General features: G+C 39.5%; 1 protein-coding gene across 1 annotated transcript in view; it reads left to right on the forward strand.

Moving 5' to 3' along the window:
• The window catches only part of gpr156 (G protein-coupled receptor 156), a 33,151-nt gene extending 11,810 nt beyond the window's left edge, over positions 1-21,341 (forward strand). The window contains exons 4-9 of the mRNA XM_072262241.1: positions 3,287-3,397; positions 7,644-7,769; positions 8,010-8,105; positions 13,643-13,879; positions 18,487-18,648; positions 19,876-21,341. Of these exons, the coding sequence (XP_072118342.1) occupies positions 3,287-3,397; positions 7,644-7,769; positions 8,010-8,105; positions 13,643-13,879; positions 18,487-18,648; positions 19,876-21,246 (2,103 nt within the window). The 3' untranslated portion in view covers positions 21,247-21,341. The remainder of the gene's footprint in view (positions 1-3,286; positions 3,398-7,643; positions 7,770-8,009; positions 8,106-13,642; positions 13,880-18,486; positions 18,649-19,875) is intronic.
• The last annotated feature ends 846 nt before the right edge of the window (positions 21,342-22,187 follow it).

The raw sequence follows: 22,187 nt of genomic DNA on the forward strand, positions 1-22,187 counted from the left end.
GGTCACAGGATAAGGGTGAAAGGTGAAATGTTTAAGAGGAACCTGAGGGGCAACTATTTCACTCAGATTGTGGTGTGAGTGTGGAATGAGCTGCCAGCAGAAGTGGTGGATGTGGGTTCGATTGGAACATTTAAGAGAAGTTTGGATAGGTACATGGATGGGAGGGGTATGGAGGGCTATGGTCCAGGTGGGAGTCGACAGAATAACAGGTTAGCACAGACTAGATGGGCCAAAAGGCCTGTTTTTGTGATGTAGTACTCCATGACTCTATAGCTCTGGATCAACTGTTGAATAAGGTTCAGGCTTCAGACCCAAAGCATGTGTTGCCTTGGGCAGCGGTAGTTGGTTCTGTGTTTGGACAAGACAGCAGCATGAGCAGGAACAGTGCAGCAGGGTAATGAGTTACGACACTCTGCTGGAGTGCAGGCTGGGGGGATACAGCAGCTGGAGGCGGGAGGCAACAATGTGAGAAAATAGCAGCAACCAACGCTTGGGTAAATGTTCTTGCATTTGGAAACAGGGAGGTTTGACTGAGAAATAGATGTGAGAAGCTAGGTTGGACGGCATACTCAAAAAATGTGAGCATCCAGCTGAGAACAGATCACGGTGTTCCAGTGAGCACACCAGAACTGCTTCAGGTCCAAAATAAGGAGGAATATGGAAATGTACATGTACATCCCAGAAGCAGCTTCTCACTGCCATCTCATCCATACCAACCGTGATGCCTATCTACACTAAACCCATTTGCCTATCCTAAATCCGTATTTGTCTGCTTCTTGCTATCGAAGTACCTGCCTCAATGCTTTTTGAACATTTTAGTGGTATCTGCCTTCACTACTTCCTCTGGCAACCCATTTCAAATATTCACCACTCCCTGTGTGGAAAAACTCATTTCTCAATTCTCCTTTAAATTTCTCCCCTTCCACAAGCTTGTGTCCTCTCATTTTGGACTACCCTGCCCTGAGAGGAGGATTGTGATTATCCACGTTCCTCATAATGTTGTAAGATCACATTTCAGCCTCCTATGTTAGACCCACCCTATCCAATCCCACCAAAAAACTGTCCTCCATCAAAGACAACATCCTGGTGCATCTTTTCTCTAATCCCTCTATTGCGACTCTGTCCTTCCTGTAGTGTGGTGACTAGAACCATACAGTATGCTCCAAGTGTGGTTAACCATTGTTTTGTACGTACAACTGCAATGTGACATCCCAACGTTTATACTTGATGCCTTGGCCTGTGAGTACAAGCTTAACAAATGCTTTTTTCACTACCCTATCCATTTCTGCTGCCATTTGCAGATAGCCATGAATTTGCAGCACAAGATCCCTCTCTACATTAGCTCCAATAGTCCCTGCCGTTTACTCTGAATGCCCTATAAGAACTTGACCTTGTAAAGAGTATTACTTGTCTACAGTAAATTCCATCTGCTACCACTCCTCCCAACTTTCCAGCTGACCTATGTTTCATTGTATCTTTAAGCAATCTTCTTTGTTATCTATGGCTCTATCAATTTTTGTGTTGTCTGGGAACTTACTAATCAACCCCCTACATTCTTATCTGTCAATCATATATACTGTATCTATCAATATACACCAATATATATCTGTAGCACACCACTCGCTTCAGATTTCCAGTCAAAAAACACAAATCCACACTCCTCTCTGCCTCCTATCACCAAGCAAATTTTGGATGATGTCCCCAACACTCCACATATATCCCCTGTATCTTAAACTTACTGACAAACCTACCATGTAAGGCCTTGTCAGAAGCCTTAACTTAAGGCCACATGGACAACCTTTACCACCCTGCCTTTATCTGTCACCATGGTTACCTCCCCAAATCACTCAGTCAGGTTTCTGAGACATGACCTCTCCTACATAAATCACGCTGATCTCTTTCATTTAGTCCCAATCTTTCCAAGTGAATACAAATCCTGTCCCCAGAATCTCTCCAACAACCTCTCTACCACTGGCATTTGGTTTGCCATCTCATATCCAGCTGTAATCTTTGCTGTCCTTTTTGAAGAAGGGACAACATTAAGTATCTTCCAGTCTTCTGGTACCTCACCCATGGCTAATGAAGATACAAGAGTCTCCATCAGAGCCCCAGCAATCTCCTGCAATTTTAGGTCTGCAAGAAAGAAATATTTTTGAGCAATGTTAGTGTATTTTTTTGTGAAGTGATTGGGATCCCCAAGTGCTCCACAAAAGCTGAGGAATTTTCACTCATTGCCTAGTGCAACATCACCATCCAGTGGCCAGGGATCTGCAACTGCAGTATGCTTTTCACCACAAAATGTCGGCATTATTTGATTAGTACATGAGCTCCTTTCCATCGTAAATGTTAAAGTAAAAAATGACAAAGTCATGACTTGTGACCAGCAACCATAATAATTAATGAATAGATGTTTATAAATAAAGCAATGAGGGTTAGGGTTATAGTAATATTAAATATATCATCATCATCATCAGGTGCCATGCCCAGTTTGAGCTTTGACTGCCATGGCCCACACACTCCTGTTTTGGGTCAAGTGGATCAATTCATTTCCAGTTCTCTGGCTGCTGTCTCCATCATCATTTGTCTTTGTCTTCCTCTTGCTTTCTTCCCTTCAATCTTTCACATAATTACCGTGCATTCTCACTCCTCTTTCCTAATCACATATCCAATGAAGTTAACGTTGCCTTTTCATGATCTCATACATTATTTCTCTATTTGTGTTTGCTTTGTTCATGACATCCTCGTTAAATATAAAATATATATTTATCAATAAAGCAATGGTGGGTTGGGGAGGGCGTAGTAAATATGAAATATATTGGATTACCTTAATGCAGCTAATTCACTGTTTCTCATGGAAGTGATCCATGTTAATCCAGAGTTTAACTTTGCTTTGTTATCTGCTGAATCTCAGCTCTACTGCCATCAAGGCCATTGTCATATTCATAAGACCATAAGATATAGGAGCAGAAGCAGGCCATTTGGCCCATCGAGTCTGCTGTCTCTCGTCCTCCGTCATCATCGATGTGAAGGGACAGACAGAACTGCAACCACAGTGCATGTAACACATGTCAATGAAGTCTTGCAGTGAGAATAGTAGTTTATTCCTACATGCCAACCTGTATGTTTACTTTTTAGGTGTCTGAAAAAACGTCAAGAAAAGCTACATTGGTTGAGAGATTAAAACATTTACCTCATTTCTGCGGTTGTACGCTGAACTGGCTTTAGTCATAGATATTGTTAGTTTCAGAAGATTTTGTTTGAACAGAAGCCTCAACTTAAATTACAGATTCGCATCTGGGCACTTTGCATTGGAATCTCTTTGATATTTGGACCCATATTGGGGAAGACCTGGCGGCTCTACAAAATTTTCACACAACGAATCCCTGAGAAGAGAGTGGTAAGCAACCACGTCAGCCCCCGTGACCCAGATTAACTGCATGAAGTTTATAGCAAGGAGATAAACGAGGAGAATTCACCTATTTCAATTTGATGTTTAAAATACAACAACAATTGGCGAATGAAATGTGTCAGCAAACTCATGGGGGGTCCTTGCTAGTACAACGACAGAAATAAGAACAGAAATACAAGAGATGCAGTACAATATACTCTTCTTTTTGACAGCCTCAATTTGCTGTACAGAGAATTGCAAACTAGCTTCTCTTGGTGTCAAGATTCTTGTGTTGTCTAACCCAAAGTCAAAGTGGTGTCATCAATGAGCACTAATTGTCAATGGCAATGGATCCCTATGTAAATAACTTCAAAAGTGATTAAATGGGTACAGATCGCCATTACCATCTGGACATTGGCTTATGTGTTGTACATTAATCCTCAAACACCAGGCTGAAAATTTATTTATAGCCATAGAGAATTCAATGTACAAATAACATTAAACATTTACTTCAAAACTGAGTGAAATATCACTGATAGTGAATAATGCCATGGTTTCTGCAGTCTTGGTGTGGTGCTTCTTTCCCCCTTTCTCTTTTTAAAATCTTAATCTTTAGTTTTGTGATATGTGGGAGCTGAGTAAAAGAATTTCTGGCATCAAAGGCATCATTTCATGGCTGGGATTTTGAGGGAATTGCATTCCAAGAGCAGGTGGCCAGATAAAAGATATTTAAAGATTCTTAAAGAAAATGCAACATCTTAAAGAAATGGGAGCACTCAAAGTGGAGAGGACGCATTTGGGAGAATATTGAGGAGTTTGAAGCCACATATCAGGAGCATGCAGGACTCTACCACACCACTTCAGATATCCATCTGCCCACACCCCCCACCCCACCAAACATCTCTTGCACCATCCGTGGAAGTCCATGGTTCCAACACTAACATCCTTTGCCACAACAGAATCCACAAAATTGATGTAAGTCAACTTTGACCCCCAAGGCCTACCAAAGGAGGAGTAGGCCAATGATTCTGCTGTTTTGTCCTTCCACTATATTTCACTAACAATGTTTGTTTTCATCTTTTGATATTTTTCTGGCAAATTAGAATAAAGAAAAAAAATGACCAGTATTTTTATGATTTATAGTAGTTCTATCTTATATCCTCTCCACACCCCTCGCCTCCAGATTATACCATGTCCAGTGACATAAGATAAAATAAATTGTGCACAACAGATTGCTTTAAGTTCATCCTCCCCACTATACCTTGATAATCTATCTGTATATTGGTATGTGTTTAATATCTTCCAACATGAAGATTGATCGGATTACTGAAAATCTCTGCCCTTTCTTTATTTCCCATTATTAGCTAAACTTGTAGCCTTGAGTATTTCTCATATTCTCTCTTTCCTTCTGCCATGATGCCAGCTCTTAGAGCAAACCCAGCAATCCTCTCCCCTCACTTATTTTCAGGTAAACTACTCTCCCTTGCATGACCATTGGCACGCTAACTTGCCTATCAGCTTCCCACACCAGGGATAATTACGGTAGCTATTTCAACAAACAACTGCAATACCTTTGAGGCGTTGGAGCCAAAGCACCCAGAGGAAACGTGTAGAAGCAGCACATGCAAACTCCACACTGAGGTTAGAATTGAACCCAGGTTACCGGAGCTGTCACACATCTGCACTACCTGCAGAGCCAATGCGCTCTCTCATTCTGTGTGGCAAGGCAGCCAATAAAACGAAGGTACAGTAAAGAGGAATGTCCACTTTGGAGTGGCCATAATGTGAGTGGACCGGAGTAGGAGTGAGAATCTGAGGCTTTGTCTCGAGAGGCTTCAGTGAGGAGGCACAAATGAGTAGCAGGCAGGAATAGGTGATTCTTTCTTTTAATAGTAGTTAAATAAAAATACACCAAATTACAATTTATTAAACAGAGTAGGGATGCAGGAAAAGCTTATATGTTGTGGGTGCAAGATGTGGGAGCTGGTGGACCCTATTGTTGTTCCTGGTGACCACATCTGCAGCAAGCTTTGTTGCTCGAGGGACTCAGGCTTAAAGTCAATGGCACACACAAACATAGGAAATTATATGCCAGTTAGCCTGAATTCAGTGGTTCACAAGATGTTAGTGTGTATTATTCATGGTGAGGTATTGGGGTACTTGGAGGCACATGATAAAATAGGCCAAAATCAATATTGTTTCCTTTAAGGGAAAGTCTTGCCTGTCATATCTATAGGAATTCTTTAAAGAAATAACAAGCAGGATAGACAAAGGGGAGTGTTTACTTGGACTTTCAGAAGGCCTTAGACAAGGTGCTGAGCATGAGGATGCTAAACAAGATAGCAGCCCATGGCATTACAGGAAAGATACTAACACAGACTAGATTGGCTGACTGCAGAAGAAAAGAGTGAGAATAAAGGGGGACTCTTCTTGTTGAGTGCTGGTGTCTTGTAGTGTTTTGCAGGGGTTAGTGCTGGGTCCACTGCTTTTCATGTTATATATTACTGATCTGGATGACGGAATTGATTGCTTTGTGGCCAAGTGCGCAGATGATACAAAATAAATGGGGGAGGGGCAGGTAGTGCTAAGGAAGCAGGAAGTTTGCAGAAGGACTTGAACAGATTAGGAGAATGGTCAAAGAAATGGCAGATGGAATATAGCATAGTGAAGCGCATAGTCATGTTTGGTAGAAGGAAGGCGTAAAATGTTTTCTAAATGGAGAGAAAATTAATCAATCGAGAGTGCAAAGGGCTTTGGGAGTCTTCGTGTAAGATTGCCTAAAGATTAACTTGGAGATTAAGTCGGTAGTAAGGAAGGGAAATGTAATGTTAACATTCATTTTTAAAGGACTGGAATATAAAAGCAAGGATGTAATGCTGAGACTTTATAAGGCATTGGTCAAACCACATTAGGAGTAATGTGAACCGTTTTGGGCCCCAAACCTACAGAAGAATGTGCTGGCATTGGAGAGGATCCAGAGGAGGTTACAAGAATGATCCCAACAATGAAAGGGTTAATGTATGAGGAGTGTTTGATGGCTCAGGGCCTGTACGCACTGGAGTTTAGAAGAATGAGCGAATCTCACTGAAACGTACCAAATGTTGAAAGACATGGATGAGTGGACATCGAGAGAACATTTTCAATAGGTGGAGAGTCTGGGACCAGCCTCAGAATAGAAGGGTGTTCCTTTAGGACAGAGATGAGAAGGAATTTCTTTAGCAAAGTTTGGTGAATCTGTGGAGTTGATTGCCACTGACAGCTGTGGAGGCAGTTGAGTACTTTTAAAGTGGAGATAGATAGATTCTTGATTAGGAAGAGCATCAAAGATGTGGAGAAGGCAGGAGAATGGGATTGAGAGGAAAAATAAATCAACCATGATCGAATAGTCAGCTGAGCAGACTCAATGGGCTGAATGGCCCAATCTGCTCCTTTGTCTAATTTGTTAGTTGCCTATATTTTACAAAAATAATTAAAGGTGAAAATTGGAAAGACTTTTCGCACACAAACTGTAGGTATTGTTATAAAGGAGCCTCAAGTTTACTAAGGTTTAGATTAATTGGTATAGAAATAGGCAGGAAAAGCACTGAAAAAGCTGCAATTGGCACATGAGCTGAATAAAAAATCTCACATAATTTAAAGAATATCGCAGAAGGTGAGCAATCTCTGACAGTGGCCAGAATTTGCTCCTCTTCAGGGAGTACTTACGTTAAGAATACACTGGAGGTCAGATGCTGTGCCTGTGACCTGCTGCTCGGTCTCTGTCCTTGACACTGGTACCATGCTTAGGGCTCCTGTGCTGAATCGAGAGGCTGGGTAGCTGAACTGGAATTTTTAAAAGAATTAATAATTTCATTTATATTAACATTTTCATCATTTTATATCAATGAAATGTGTTTCAAAATAATTTCACTCTTTAATGTATTGCTAATTTTTACATTAATTTGAATCTATTTTAAGTGTCTTATTATCAGAGACATTCACAACCAGGCATAAAGGCCTCCAGCAAAAAGCCATCAGGATGACCTAGGATAAAGGCATATGATCTGCAGACTGAGGCCTAATTCCCAAGTGTGACAATTGCCTGGCAATCATTGTGGCCCATTAATCCCGTATACTGCCTGGTCTGCTGATTATTTCTGGCACATTCCATTCTTATTTTAGTAATAGCTTAATGCTTCTATTCCAGTTTCTGATGTAACAAATTGGGCTTTCAGGTTTTTGAGATGCAATGAACCAAATTTGCTTTGCCTTTCAGATAATCAAAGACATTCAATTATTGGGAATGGTAGCTGGAGTAATTGGCTTGGATATACTGGTTCTGCTGACATGGGGCATTGCTGATCCACTGGAATGTATTCAGTCCTTAAACGCAGAAATAAAGGTAATAAAAACTTCCAATTTCAGTGCTCATTTAAAGAATGAAAACTTTCAAAATGCATTTTAATGGTAGTGATTCCAATTGTTTATAAGGAAAAATAAGATGTAATTTGTGAAACTATTTTAATTTTGTTTCAAATTAGTCAATCTCCTAAGTGTTTTACAGGCAGGATGGAAAACAAACAAGTCAGATTGTGTTCCATATTTCCTCATTTTTTCTTCTGGATGATTTCTTATTCCACAGGCAATTGAAAAAACTCTTTCTTATTCTGCCACAATGATGAAAAGTTGTGCTTCTCATTACACAGACATCTGGATTATTCTCATTTCACTTCTGAAGGTAAGAATTTGTCTTTTTTCCCCCCATTCTTGTTCTTTGAAATCTCAAGCTTGGGATTGTTTTTTTTTTGTTATCTGTCTCAGGGTTGAGGGGAGGTCAACCATGGGAATATAAACAGAAAATGCTAGAAGTACTCAGCAGGTTAGGCTGCATCTATGGCAGTGGAGTTAAGTTCATTCTTCAATTATTTTATGTCATGCAGATGTGGTTAACCTGATAAGGTATGAGACACCCTCTCAGCATTCATTTGTACAACTAAGTTGTTTCCTTGGGCATTGTGCCAACAGTGTCATGTGGGAATAGCATCACAGGTAGGCCAGGAAAGGTAGGGCCGGTGGCTTTCTCTGCTGTTTACACAGTATACAATTTGGAGTTCTATGAGATTTTAATCTTTCTGGTTCCAGTTTATAATCCCGGATTTGTTCAGCTTCACCCCCAGTGCCATTGGTGAAATAGGAACACTTCACAACAAGCTGTTACTCTGGTTCAGTTACTACTTCCTAATTGATTTTACCGTGCATTCTGTTCGACCGACCTTCTGCCATCTTATGTTACTCAAGTTAATTGTTTATGTTGACTTTTTTTTTGTAAAATGAAAATTAAACCGCACCACGTTGCATTGTAATGGTTTGACCATGACAGACCTAATATTTGCCAAGGTGTTTCTGATTTAGGGATGACTTCACAGAACACCCCAATCAATCTTCAGGGGTGATCCTGGGCTTCCAATTGCCTGTCTTTTTTATTTCTCTGTTCATATCCATTGTACATCTTTGGTATCTTGTACCATTCCAATGAAACCCTACATAAGCTCGAGGAACAGTATTTCACCTTCCAATATAATGCAATAAAGTCCTTAAAATTCAACAGTCCATGACCTTTCCAATTTGTGTCTGAATTGGCCATTTCTGATAAATGTTAATAATCTTAAATTTTAACACTTATTCTCTTTGTTCTACTAAAACTTACAGATTTGTTGTGTATTTTTTTTAGCAATCCCACTTTTTATTTAGGATTTCTAGAATCTGCCATGGTTTGATTCTTAATCTGACAACAGCACACTAATTTTCCACAAATTTTCTGAAGCTTTTGAAAGCATTTGCCTCCTTCTCCTTCACCATTGTTATCTTCCATCTGACTATTTTTACACATTCTGTTTACAGCTTCTCCGTAACATGCAAATGTCATTGTAACTATCCAAAGGCACGCCCAATATCAAGCCTGGGCTGCCTCCAAAAATTCTCCAGATAAATACTGTTATGCCACATTTGTAGTGATATTTCCATGATGTTACTTCATTAAGTTTTAACTTTATAACCAAAAGTTATCCACTGTTTATTGGTATTGGCTTATTATTGTCACCTGTATCAAGATACAGTGAAAAGCTTGTCTTCAATACTGTTTATACAGATCTAATCATTACACAGAGCATTGAGCTAAAATAAAGTAAAACAAGAACGATGAAGAATAAAGTGTAAAAGCTACCAAAAAGTGCAGTGTGGGTAAATGGTAAAGTACAAGATGATAATGAGGTAGATTGTGAGGTCAAGAGTCCATCTTATCATACAAAAGGTCCATTCAAGAGTCTGATATCAGTGGGATAAAAGCTGTCCTTGAGCCAGTGAAAGGTTATTTGAGTTTTATATCTTCTGCCCAATAGGAGAGGGAGAAGAGGAAATGCCAGGGGTGAGTAGGGTCTTTGCTTTACTGAGGTTGAAAGAAGTATAGACAGAGTCCATAGAGGGGAGGCTGGTTCTTGTGATGTGCTGAGCTGTACCCACAAGTCTCTGCAGTTTCTTGTGGTCACATGCAGAGCAGTAACCCATTATTCATTCAGACAGAATTCTTTCCATGGTGGATCAATAAAAATTGATCAGAGCTAGCGTGGGCATGCCGAATGTCTTGATCTTTGTGAGGAAGTAGAAGCATTGGAGAGCTTTCTTTGCTGTGTCATCAACATGTTTGGACCCAAAAAGCCATTGTTATGTTCACACCTAGGAACTGGAATCCCTCACCCTCAGCACTATTGATGTACTGTAGACAGCGGCACATGCACCATGCCCCTTTCTGAATTCAATAACCAGCTCTCTTGTTTTGTTGATATCAAGGGAAAGATGGTTGTCATGACACCATGTCACTAAGCAACACACACAAAATGCTGGAGGAACTCAGCAGGTCAAGCAGCATCAATGGAAATGAACAAGCAGTTGACATTTTGAGCCGAGACCCTTTCTCAGGGGGATGACACCAGAATAAAATGGTGAGGGAGAGGAAGGAGAATTAGCTAGAAGGTGATAAGTGAACCCAGGTGGTTGGGAAAGGTTAAGGGCTGGAGGGGAAGGAATCTGATAGGAGAATGGACAGTTGGAAAGAAGGAAGAAAGAGGGGCACCAGGGTGAGGCGATAGGTGGCTGAAGAGAAGAGATAAGATTGGGAAATAGAAGGAGAGGGAATAGGGAGGGGAAAAAATTTACTGGAGGTGAAATGGATGGTCGTGCCATTGGGTTAGAGGCTACCTAGATGGAATATGAAGTGTTGCTCCTCCACCTTGAGACTGGCCTCATCGTGACTAAAGAGGAGACCATGGACCGACATGTCGGAACAGGAATGAGGATAGGAATTAAAATGGTTGGCCACTGGAAAATTCCTCTTTTGGTGGATGGAGCAGTGCTGCTTGACAAAGGGGTCCCCCAGTTTATGTCAGGTCTCACCAGTGTAGGCTGCATCAGGAGCACCGGATACAATAGACAACGCCAAAATATTTGCAGGCTAAGTGTTGCTTCCCCTGGAAGGACTGTTTGGGACCCTGAATAGAGGCACGGGAGGAGGTAAATAGGCAGGTATAGCATACCTATCGCTTGCAGGAATATGTGCCAGGAGGGAGATTACTGGGAAAGGACAAGGGAATCACAGAGAGAATGTTCCCTGTGGAAAGCAGAGAGTTGGGTGGTAAAGATGGGTTTGGTGGTAGGATCCTGTTGAAGATAGCAAAAGTTGTGGAGAATGATATGTTGGATGCAAAGGCTCATGAGGTGTTAGGTGAGGGAAAAAGGAACTCTATCCCTGTTAAGGCAGCAGGAATGTGGAGTCAGCGCAGATATCCAGGAAATGGAGAAGAAGTGGGTAAGGTCAGCATCAATGGTGTTGGAAAGAAACCCCGTTCTTTGAAGAAGGACATCTTGGATGTCCTGGTAAAGGAAGCCTCATCCTGGAAATAGACCCAGCAGAGACAGAGGAACTGAGAAAAAGGAATAGCATTTTTACAGGACACGGGGTGAAAAGAGGTGTAGTCAAGATAGCCATTAGAATCAGTAGGTTTATCAGACAGGTTGGTAGACAGTTTGTCTCCGGAGATGGAGACAGAGAGATCAAGAAAGGTGAAAGAGGTGTCAGAATGGACCAAGTAAATTTCAGAGCAGGTGGAAGTTGGAGGCAAAGTTGAAATGGACGAGTTCAGCATGGCTGCATGAAGCAGCACAAATGTAGTCATCAAAGTAGTGCAGGAAGAGTTGGGGAATATTTTCAGGGAATGCTTGAAATAGGTACTGTTCCACATCACCAACAAAATGGCAGGCATAGCTGGGGCCCATGCAGGTGCCCATGGCTGCCCCTTGAGTTTAGAGAAAATGGGAGGAGCTGAAGGAGAAATGGGAACAGTTCTGCCTGAACATGTCACTAAGCTCTCTACCTCCTTCCAGTACTTCGACTCATTATTATTTGAGATAAAGCCCCCCACAGTGGGATTAGGGTAGGGAGCTGAGGCAAAGGAACACCAGTGATGAGAATAATGGTGGCAGAGGTGTTGCTGTGTATCCTTACTAATTGTAATCTGTCAATCAGAACATTAAAGATCCATTTGCAGAGGGAGGCATTAACTGAAGTTTGGTGATGAGTTTGCTTGGAATAACAGTATTGAAGGCACAACTGTAGTCAATGAACAATGGTCACTTGTCATCTTAATCATCTCAAGAAACTTAACAGGATATTAATTTAAGATTTGCACAGGCCCATCTCAAAGCTGTCTACCCCCCTCCTCTCCCTGACCATCCCTTCTCCCAGATTCTGCTCCACACAGTTTGCCTTAATTTAGATGCATCCTCAATTCACATATCCAAATGCAAGGCGAGAAGTGGAAAAAATCATTTTCAAACCAGGCAATCTGTCCTGGAAGACCAACTATTTGTTTAGCTATTTGGCTAATATTTGAAGGACAGGTCAATAAAAATGTTCTGAACTTTGCCAATGCATTTCACCAATAACTTCTGTAGAGAATTTGTATCTTCCAAGGTCATGCTAACATAACCATGATAACTAATTAGGTACAACCCAGGTTATAATTTAATGTGTGTGGAAACATGTAATAAAACAATAACCTCCGTGGAAATTAAGGACCTTGACCAATCTCTACGTCTTGGAGGTGGTGAAGCATAGGTTCACTAGATTGAATTCCTTGGATAATTTTCATGGGTTGGGAATGTTGACTCATAAGGACAGATTGAACAGGATTGATCCGCATTTGGTAACGTTAAAAATGAGAAGTGATTGCATGTGAAATATATAAAATTCCCCTAGTGGATTTCTATAGAATTTGGTGGGTTTTTTTCTTGGGATAAGCCACTTAAAATCGTGTTGATGAGAAAGTTCTTTACCCAGTGTGATGCAAATCTAGAATTGCTTCCGAAGAGTCTGATGTTCAGCCATCAAGAATAATCAAGGCAAAGGCCAACGGATTTTTGCACTTGAAATAAACCCAAGGGAAAACCAGGGAGAATGGAATGGGCAAGAAAATGGAATTGAGGGAAAAGAGCAGCCATAATCTAACCAGATGGTTGCTGTTTATATTTAATTATATGTTCACCATCTTGGTATCTGTTTGAGCTGAATTTCTCACTCCAAATGCCTCCATCACAAAGGTTACCTATGTCTCAGGTCATGGCCTTAATCCATCTGCTACTGGGATTGCTATCCAAGCTGTCCACCCTCACACGTAACTGGCCCAATGGTCTTCTAGTCATATCAGGTACCTTTAAATATTTAAACTGCAGCCCAATAAAAATTCCACCACTAATAAAGACTCACACTCATTTTTCTATTGTTTTTAGTTTGCCACTAGTTATTATTAAAGTGTGTCTCTATTACTTATACAGTTCAGTTTCTCATACCTGTTAGCATGCCTCCAGTGACTGCTGTAACTCATTCTCCAGCCACCTCTCACATATCACTTTGTGCTGCTTCACTTCCTTTTATCTCAAGCAAATATTTCATATCCATGAATATGTACTGTAAGTGTTTCAACTACTCTGCTTTCTTCTCAAACATGACTTTCTCTGCAGCATTTGAACAGGTAATATGGGGCATGAAACATCTTACAGTCGGAATTGCTTTTTAATTGCGCCATCCATATGTAAACATTTATTATCACATTGTAATCTAGTCCAATAGGTTTTCATTATTTTGTAGCATTAATCAGATTATATTATTTAATTCTGGGAGAATAACGACATGGTACTGACAATGATTTATTCTTTTTCACACAGGGAAGTCTTCTGCTATATGGCACATACTTAGCTGGTTTAACTAGCAAAGTCAGCTCTCCCCCTGTAAACCAGACCATCATCATCATGGTGGGAGTTTACTTGGTCATGTTCACTACAGGAATAATCATTCCTGTTACCAGATTCTTGGATTCTTGGCCCAATCTAACCTATGGTTTTACAGCAGGTGGAATATTTGTATGTACCTCAGTCATCAACTGTCTCATCTTCATTCCACAGGTAAGGAAAAGTCAATAAAAGAAGAAAACAATGCATCTTCTCCCCAACAAATAAAGAGCCTAATATGATTGACCACTGACGGGCTCCTGCTTTATTATCCAAGTAATTAATGGAGCTGAAATTGCCAGGTTCTCAACTGTAAGACTCAGAGCTAGCATATCTTTAAGTTGTGAAGAGATTAAAAAAAAGGAGGCAGTCACCTCTAGAGTCGCTTCTGATCTTCTGTTTCAGCTTCTGAACTTACTGCCTATTGATTATACCATTCACATAGAATTTGTATGCATATGCATTCTAATGACAATCAATTTACTTCCTTATCATCCGCATGTTCTTTAACTCCATAATCACCTGGTGATATCAAACATCAAGTATTTAGTGAGTTACATTTTTCTCAACTCATTGAAGAAGAATTAAGGCATTATTTTCTTCCTCTCACAATTATTGGGTGTTAGATGAGGGTTATTCGTTTCTATTCAGTGACCTATGAATCCTTGGAATTCATCATACCAGTTGTTATTGAGTATATTGAGCTGCGACTGGTGAATATTTTAGACACTAAGAAATGAAAGATTGTAGGGCTCACGTGAGACAGCATGATTACATTTGAGGATTTTATTGAATGGTGGACAAGCTTTTTTCTTTCTTAGGATCCCTGCTGTTAACTACATCCCTTCTCCAGACACTGAAAAAGCCAATGCAAGGTCTTGGCATTGAATCTTACTCAAAACTGAGATTTGTGCTCCATCACAAAGTCCTTAATAACTTTCAAGAGTATCCTGCACATTTAATGCAAATCTCTATCATTACAGAATGACATAATGCATGCGTTTTTCTTCCCCCTCTTCCATTTGTTTTGTACCTATGCTCATGTCATGGGCTGTGAAGAACGAAGGTCCATTTCTTTACATAGAACATAAAAAAGCACAGGAACAAGCCCATTTGAATTAATCCCATCTGTCTGCACATGGTCCATATCCTTCTTTTCCCTGCCTATTCAGATGCCTGTCTAAATGTCTAATAAATATTGATATTATATCTACTTCTACCACCACTCCTGCAGGCAAGTTCCAGACACTTATCACCATCTGTATAAACAAAAATAAAACTTGCCTTGGCTACCTCCTTTAAGCTTTCTCCCTCTCAAATTTCAAAGTTCAAAGTACATTTATTATCAAAGTACGTATAAATTTTGTGGCTGCTTGTAAGGATTTTTCCCCTCACAGGCAGCCACAAAACAAAGAAACCTCAAAAGAATCCATTTTTTAAAAAAGACTGACTATCTACTAATTCTATACTTTTCATAATTTTATATATTTCTATCTGGTTGCCCCTCAGCCTTCAAAGCTCCAGAGAAAACAATCCATGTTTTTCCAACATTTCTAATAGTTAATACACTCCAATCCAGGCAACATCCCTGTGCACCTCTTCGACACCCTCCCCAAAGACTACATTTCCTTCCTATGATGTTACGATTAGATCTGCATAAAATACATGTACAATGGCCTAACCTAAGTCTTGTACACCTGCAAGATAACTTTCCAACTTTTATACACAATGACTATTGTTGGGAACTCTGTAAATCAATACTCCTAAGAGACCTGCCATACACTATAGGTATTTGTATTTGCATGATCTCCCTCACACTTGTCCAGGTTAAGGACTATCTTCCATTTCCTATTTTACTTGATGCCTAACTCAAGCCATATTAATTTCAGGCCATGTTGCAGCACTATGAGTCAGAATAACTTCCAGCAGTCAGCCAAATTCGTAATTTTGGAAGTTGCAATCTGCCTGTCTTTCTGAATTGCAATATATATACATATTTTTAAAGCTTTACAGCAATTAATCAAACACGTTTGTCAGTATAAACCAAAAGTTGAATTCCCTGTTATGTGCACTGTCTGCAGAAATCAATGCAACTATAATAAATTTTAATATGCTTAACCATGCAGCATCACAATTATCTATCTGATCGCCAGCTCTTGCAGGTATTTAAATAAAGCTGCACACTGCCCCACATATTTGTTTTTGGCAAAGTTTTATGCGCCCTTTTACTACGTGCACTTTTACAACACTTCTCGTTTCATGTATTTAATAACAGATCTTTGAAAAGTTGCAGACTCACCATGTGGAAATAGGCAAACGTGATAGTATCAAACTTCCTGGCTGGCTCCAGCCAATTCCCAGCTGCACTTCAAGTCTGTATTGGAATCCAGTAGTGGAGCTAAACCTTGCTGAGTGAGATTCCCCACAAACTATGGTGGGGAATGCTGTCTGATCCTATGCCAGATTAAAACTGGCGCAAGAACTGTTAGCTCATTGATTTCATTCAGGGTTGTAGGTTTCAAGAACAGAGTAAACTAAGTTTTTAAAAAAATTAATGGCTTGCTTTCAGTGATTCAGAAGTGTTTTAGTTTGTATTTCCTTTGAAAAATGTCAGCTCTTTGTTTTTAATGTAAGTGATTCTGAATGTCAGAGACCCTTTAAAACCCAAATATCTTTTGACAAATGGTAAAGATAGAGATGGGGCTTTGCCAGGAATCAAAGGTTCTCAGAAGACTGTAGTATACGTGGCATGTTCGGGCCTGCTCCAGAGCACTCCATTATTTTATTCAAACCCTGCTGCTCTTCAAGGTCTTACTGCCTAAATCCCGTAACAAGCAGCATCAGCCTTTCAGATTCGGCTGAGGTGAGTTCAGTAAAGTGTCCATAGGTAGCGGGCCCATGGGGCACAAATTGTTTGAGTTATCTTTACTGCAGAAAGAGAATCTAGATCTTAACAGTTGCTATTGGTTTTAGAAGATGCTCAGTGCCCTGGCAGCTTTATCTATCTGTGCTGTTCTAGGCTGGCTGATTGGCACAGAATTAGTGTATTGACACCACATTACCTTTTCACTGAGCAGAGTGCTTCGAGACCTTCACAGTATACCACAAAATGGTTTATTTCAGGTGGTGATCAGAACATCAGTTTGTCCATTGTGTACAACATTATATTTTTGATAAAGCTAAAGGTAGTATGCATGATCCTTAAATGAAAACAATTGTGTAATTACAAATAGCAATATATTTTAATATTAAAGTAAGAAAGAACAGTTCATACTTTCAGTCACTGTATAGTATCAGGCAAGTGATTATCTGGAATTTACTGCCACATCTATTGGATGAGTAAATTATAATTGATGAATTGGAGTTGGAGAAAAGCTTAAAAGAGAAAGAAACAATGTAAAACTGAGTAACTGTTTAGATTTAAGTAGTAATGCAAGCACTTTACAGGAGTTTTCTTGAACAAAATTTGACACAGATCTCCACAAGATGTTTGGTCAAAGAGATATCTTTTAAGAAGTACAGTATGTTGATAGAAACAGAGAGGTAGTGAAGCAGTGTGATCTGGACAGAAAATTGCAGACCTTGGGGCCTTTGGAGCAAAAGGCACCATTACCACTGTTGGTGTAAATAAATTGGGGGCTCATTTAGAAGGTAGAGATGGTAAAATGAAAATATTTATGAGGGGTGTTAAAAAGAAACAAGATCAATGTAATGTTGAAAGTAATGAGAATTTTCAAATCAAGTCGTTTGGGAGCCAGGTAGGTAATGAGTGAATAGCCCAAGTGTACTTGGGCATATTTATATCATGGGGAGTAGAATTTTGGTTTATCTTAAACTTAGAGAGGGGAGAATGGGGGACATGAGGAAGAATTTACAGAGGGGCAAATGAGGGACATGAGGGAGAATTTGCAGAGGGGAGAATAGGGGATATGAGGGAGAATTTGCAGAGGGGAGAATGGGGATATGAGGGAGAATTTGCAGGAGGAATAATGAGGGACATGAGGGAGAATTTACAGACGGGAGAATGAGGGAGAATTTACAGAGGGGCAAATGAGGGACATGAGGAAGAATTCAGAGGGAAGAATGAGGGACATGAGGAGAATTTACAGAGGGGTGAATGAGGGACATGAGGAAAAATTTACAGAGGGGAGAATGAGGGATATAATCTGAAAATTCTGCTGATACTCAGCAGATCAAACACCATCTGTGGAGAGACATTTTGGGTAAACTCTCAGAAGAAATGAGAGAGGGAAACAAGTAAAGAACAATACAGAGATCTGGAAGTGACAAAAACATAATAATTTCAGCAGTAGATGAGTTGAGACAAGGAGAAGGTTGGACCATGTTACAAGCAAGATGGGACAAACCTTAAGGATTATAAAAACCAAATAAATATTGGACCACTTTCTGTAATATATTTCCTTGGAGTTATCCAAGATGCAAACTTAACATTGCTTTCCAGAATGTAATGAAAAACATTTTAGTTACGGATCCTGTTTATTGAATGAATTAAATGAAATCCTGGTTTATGGTTTTCTCTGGACAAGATAGCAATCAAATGTTTTTTTTCTACGTGGATAAAATATGGCATTGTGGACCAAAGCTGAATTTATTGCTCTTACAGGAATTGAACATGCCCATGATTTTGGCATTCTAATATTGTTTCCACTCAAGATGCACACTTCATAAGGAATGCATCATTAGCTATTTTTGACAGCTTCGTTGGTAAATTTCTATGAAACGCAGTCAATACAAATTGATTATCTGAACTCTCTTAACAGGTCAGACAGTGGAAGAAATTTGATGAAGAATTAAACCATACATCTAATCAAATGTCGAAATATTTCAATAGTCCCAGCAAGACTTTTCGTTCCATGTACAGTGATGAGCAGATCTATCACCTGCTTGGAGAGAATAATTCCATGAAGCGTCTTCTCACTGAGGTGGTGGGATTCAAAACTGTATAATCCAAATGTTGTCACTTGTTAGTATATTAAAGAGAGTTGTTCAAGACAGTCCGATGTACCCAAGTAACAGCTGTCCAGCACTGGAGGTGACCTTTATTCATGTGCTAATGTTTGAAGGTTATTCACATTGATTGTAAGCTAATTTAAGAGCTAAATTTGGTATCAGCAACCAAGCAGTTCCAGATCAGCTGAGTACCCCAGGGAGGCAACTGGAACAAGGCTTAGTGAATACTGGATAGCACAGGAAATCCAAAATTACACTCATAAATTAAAGGGATGACTTATGATAATGATGGATACTTTTTCTTGAAAACTTATCTGCATGTAAGTCGCCAAGACAATTGACAATTGGCATTTTTTTTTAAAACTTCCTGCAAAGAGACACAGTCTTGGTTAAAATGGTTATCAAAACACACAAAAAAAAAGAAAATAGATAATTTTAGGACATAGAATGCTTCTTCTCCAAACTGTAGACAGATCAAAGATCAAGGTTTAAAGTAAATCTATTATCAAAGTACATATATGTCACCATATACAACCCTGAGATTCATTTTCTTGAGGACATATTCAATAAATCTAATAACCACAATAAAGTCAGCATAAAGCTGTGCTCAACAGGGTGGACAACCAATGTGCAAAATACAACAAACTGTGCAAATACGAAAAGAAAATAAGAAATAATAATAATAAATAAATAAGCAAAAAATAACCAGAACATGAGATGAAGAGTCCTTGAGAGTGAGTGATAGGTTGTGGGAACAGTTCAGTGATGGGCAAGAGTAGTTATCCCCTGTGGTGCAAGAGCCTGATGGTTGAGGGGTAATAACTGTTCCTGAACTTGTGGTGTGAGCCCGGAGGCTCCTGTACCTTCTTCCTGTTGGCAGCAGTGAGAGTAGAGCACAACCTGGCTGGTGGGAGTCCATGATGATAGATGCTACTTTCCTATGACAACACTCCAGGTAGATGTACTCAGTGGTGGGAAGGGCTTTACCTGTGATGGCCTGGGCAGTATCCACTACTCTATATCTGACACTGCATTCTTTCACTGTTGCTTAGTTCAGCAGTTGCAAATGACAGAGTAATCTGTTTGCTACATTACCTCGCTATTATTGACATTTGTTAAGGAATAAGTCCTGTGGTTTTATATTTAAATGTTTGCAGGAAAAAATTAGCTATTAGTAATTTATCTTTTTCTCTTCCTAGAAAAATGCAACAATTGAATGTTTACAGGAGCAGGTAAATAATGTGAAAGAGAGATTGATGTATTTAATGGCACCAGAATGCATCGATGGGCTTGGAGATCCGACATCACAATCTAGCACTGCTTGCTGCCCTTTGATAAATTCTGAGGTCAGGTGTCCCAACATAGCAACAGAAGATCTATTGAAAGAGGACTCTTTGTCAGATATACAGAAAAATCAAGATTGCCTCTCTGGATTACAGCAAAATATTAAACCTGTGTCACCGCAAAGTAGTCTGGGACAAACCTTTCATGACACCAAGATTAGCCCCAAAACAGTTCTGAATTCCCAGAAGGATCTAGCAGTCTTAATAGATTCTCAAGATTTGTACAAAGAAACTAAGAACAAAGCAAATCCTGAGACTATTACAGGGTCTTTCCAAAAGTCACTTGATGCCTCAAAAATAAAATTAGTTAATCAGTGCAACCCGGACGGCCATGTGAAGATCAGTCAGGACCCCACGGATGAAATGCTGGCCTTTTCTACAGTCCAGCCATCAATTAAAGCTGAGAAAGCTGAGGATCCAATAAAGGAGATTAAAACCAAATTTGTGAACAGTGAGACACTACAGGAGATTCTGCAGGAGTTGAATGTCAATGCTATCTATTCACCAGACAGAGCAAGACAGATCCTACCAGCCCGAAACGTTGAACAGTATGGTAGGACAACGCAGTGGCTGAAACACCACTGCCATAATATTTCTCCATATACAATGAGGCGAAGAAGACCACCTTTTTATTCAACAAGGAGTGTCCACCCTCCGTATTTTTTCCAATATTTATCACCTCATTATACAAAGTATATCAATGAAGAATCGAATAGGGATACAATAAAGTCACTATCTACTGATTATAGTCAATTTCAAAGAACTCAACACAAAATACTAACTGATGAAAGTGGGTCCAGCAGTCTATCAACTTCATGGTTAGCGAAGAAAATGCAAATACAGCCTAATGGCTGTAAAACACCAAAAAAAATGGAGCAAAGAGACGGATATGTCCACTCCCTGACTTCAGGAGGAGAATGTATTAACAAATCCCATTCAGGTCTAAACAAATACTTATCCTCAAAAGAAAAGGGCATAGTTTGTGAAGAGGGATCTCCTGAAATATACCAATATGATTACTCAGACTCAGAATCAAACAGCTCAGATGAAACATTGTGCTATTACCGCAGGCCATGTTGTGAAATGTGTTGTGAAGGCTCCTGCAATTCTAGTACTTCAGAAACTTCAGACAGCGAGGAATATAACACATTCAATTGGTCTCAAAAATATTTTCATAACCATCCAATTGTTAATTTTAAAGAGGACTTAAAACCCACATTTGTATGATCTTTCTAAAAGTCTTAAAATGTTTTCAAACCCGCCAATTTGTTGCTGGCTGTCTTTAAAGAGGATGGTATTGTTTTCTTGGAATATTTAATTTATTCTCTTTTCTATCAGTAATATAGTTATATAATTAAAATAAGGTCATCCATAGGGATTTCTGGGTAGCAGGACATCAACCTTTATATAATAAAGAAAAAGAATAACAGGGCTATTTTCCATGTACATTAATTTCATACATACAAATGAGATACATAACAGTAATCCTAAATATTAATTACAGCACATTTAAATATACCTTCCAGCTCAAACTCTTCCCACCAGTAAAATATTTTGAAATCCAAACTGTTTATATCTGAAGAGGAGAACTGATTTAATTTGGCAGTACAACCACCAAGTTCTATTGGATTTCAAGCATCAATTCAGCCAGTATTACTTTTTTATTTAACGATACAGCATCGTAACAGGTTTTTCTGTTCCAACGAGCCCATATCGCTCAACTACACCCATGTAACCAATGAACCTAATAACCTGCATGTCTTTGGAGGAAACTGGAGCCGCCAGAGAAAACCCACACAGTCACAGGAAGAACGTACAAACTCCTAACAGACAGTGGTGTAATTGGACCCATGTCGCTAGCGATGCAATAGTGTTACACTAACCGCTATGCAATTATGCCGTCCAACAGTAACTAATCTTATTTACAGAAAAATAAAAAGGAGGATAGGAGCAAATACAGTAAACATTAATTCCATAAGTTTTAAGATCTGTGATTAAATGGTCTAAATTTGCACATACAGATATGTATGAGTTACCTCTCAGGTTGTTTACCTGTTGAATATTGAGAAAATGGGCATGGAATTTTCCTAATTTATGGTGATAGGAATGTAAAACTCTATGAAAGCCACGTGTTTAAATTAAAATATTGTGGGAAATTATTTTGCTTC

Source organism: Mobula birostris, chromosome 6 (assembly GCF_030028105.1).
Source record: "Mobula birostris isolate sMobBir1 chromosome 6, sMobBir1.hap1, whole genome shotgun sequence".
Lineage (NCBI taxonomy): Eukaryota > Metazoa > Chordata > Chondrichthyes > Myliobatiformes > Myliobatidae > Mobula > Mobula birostris.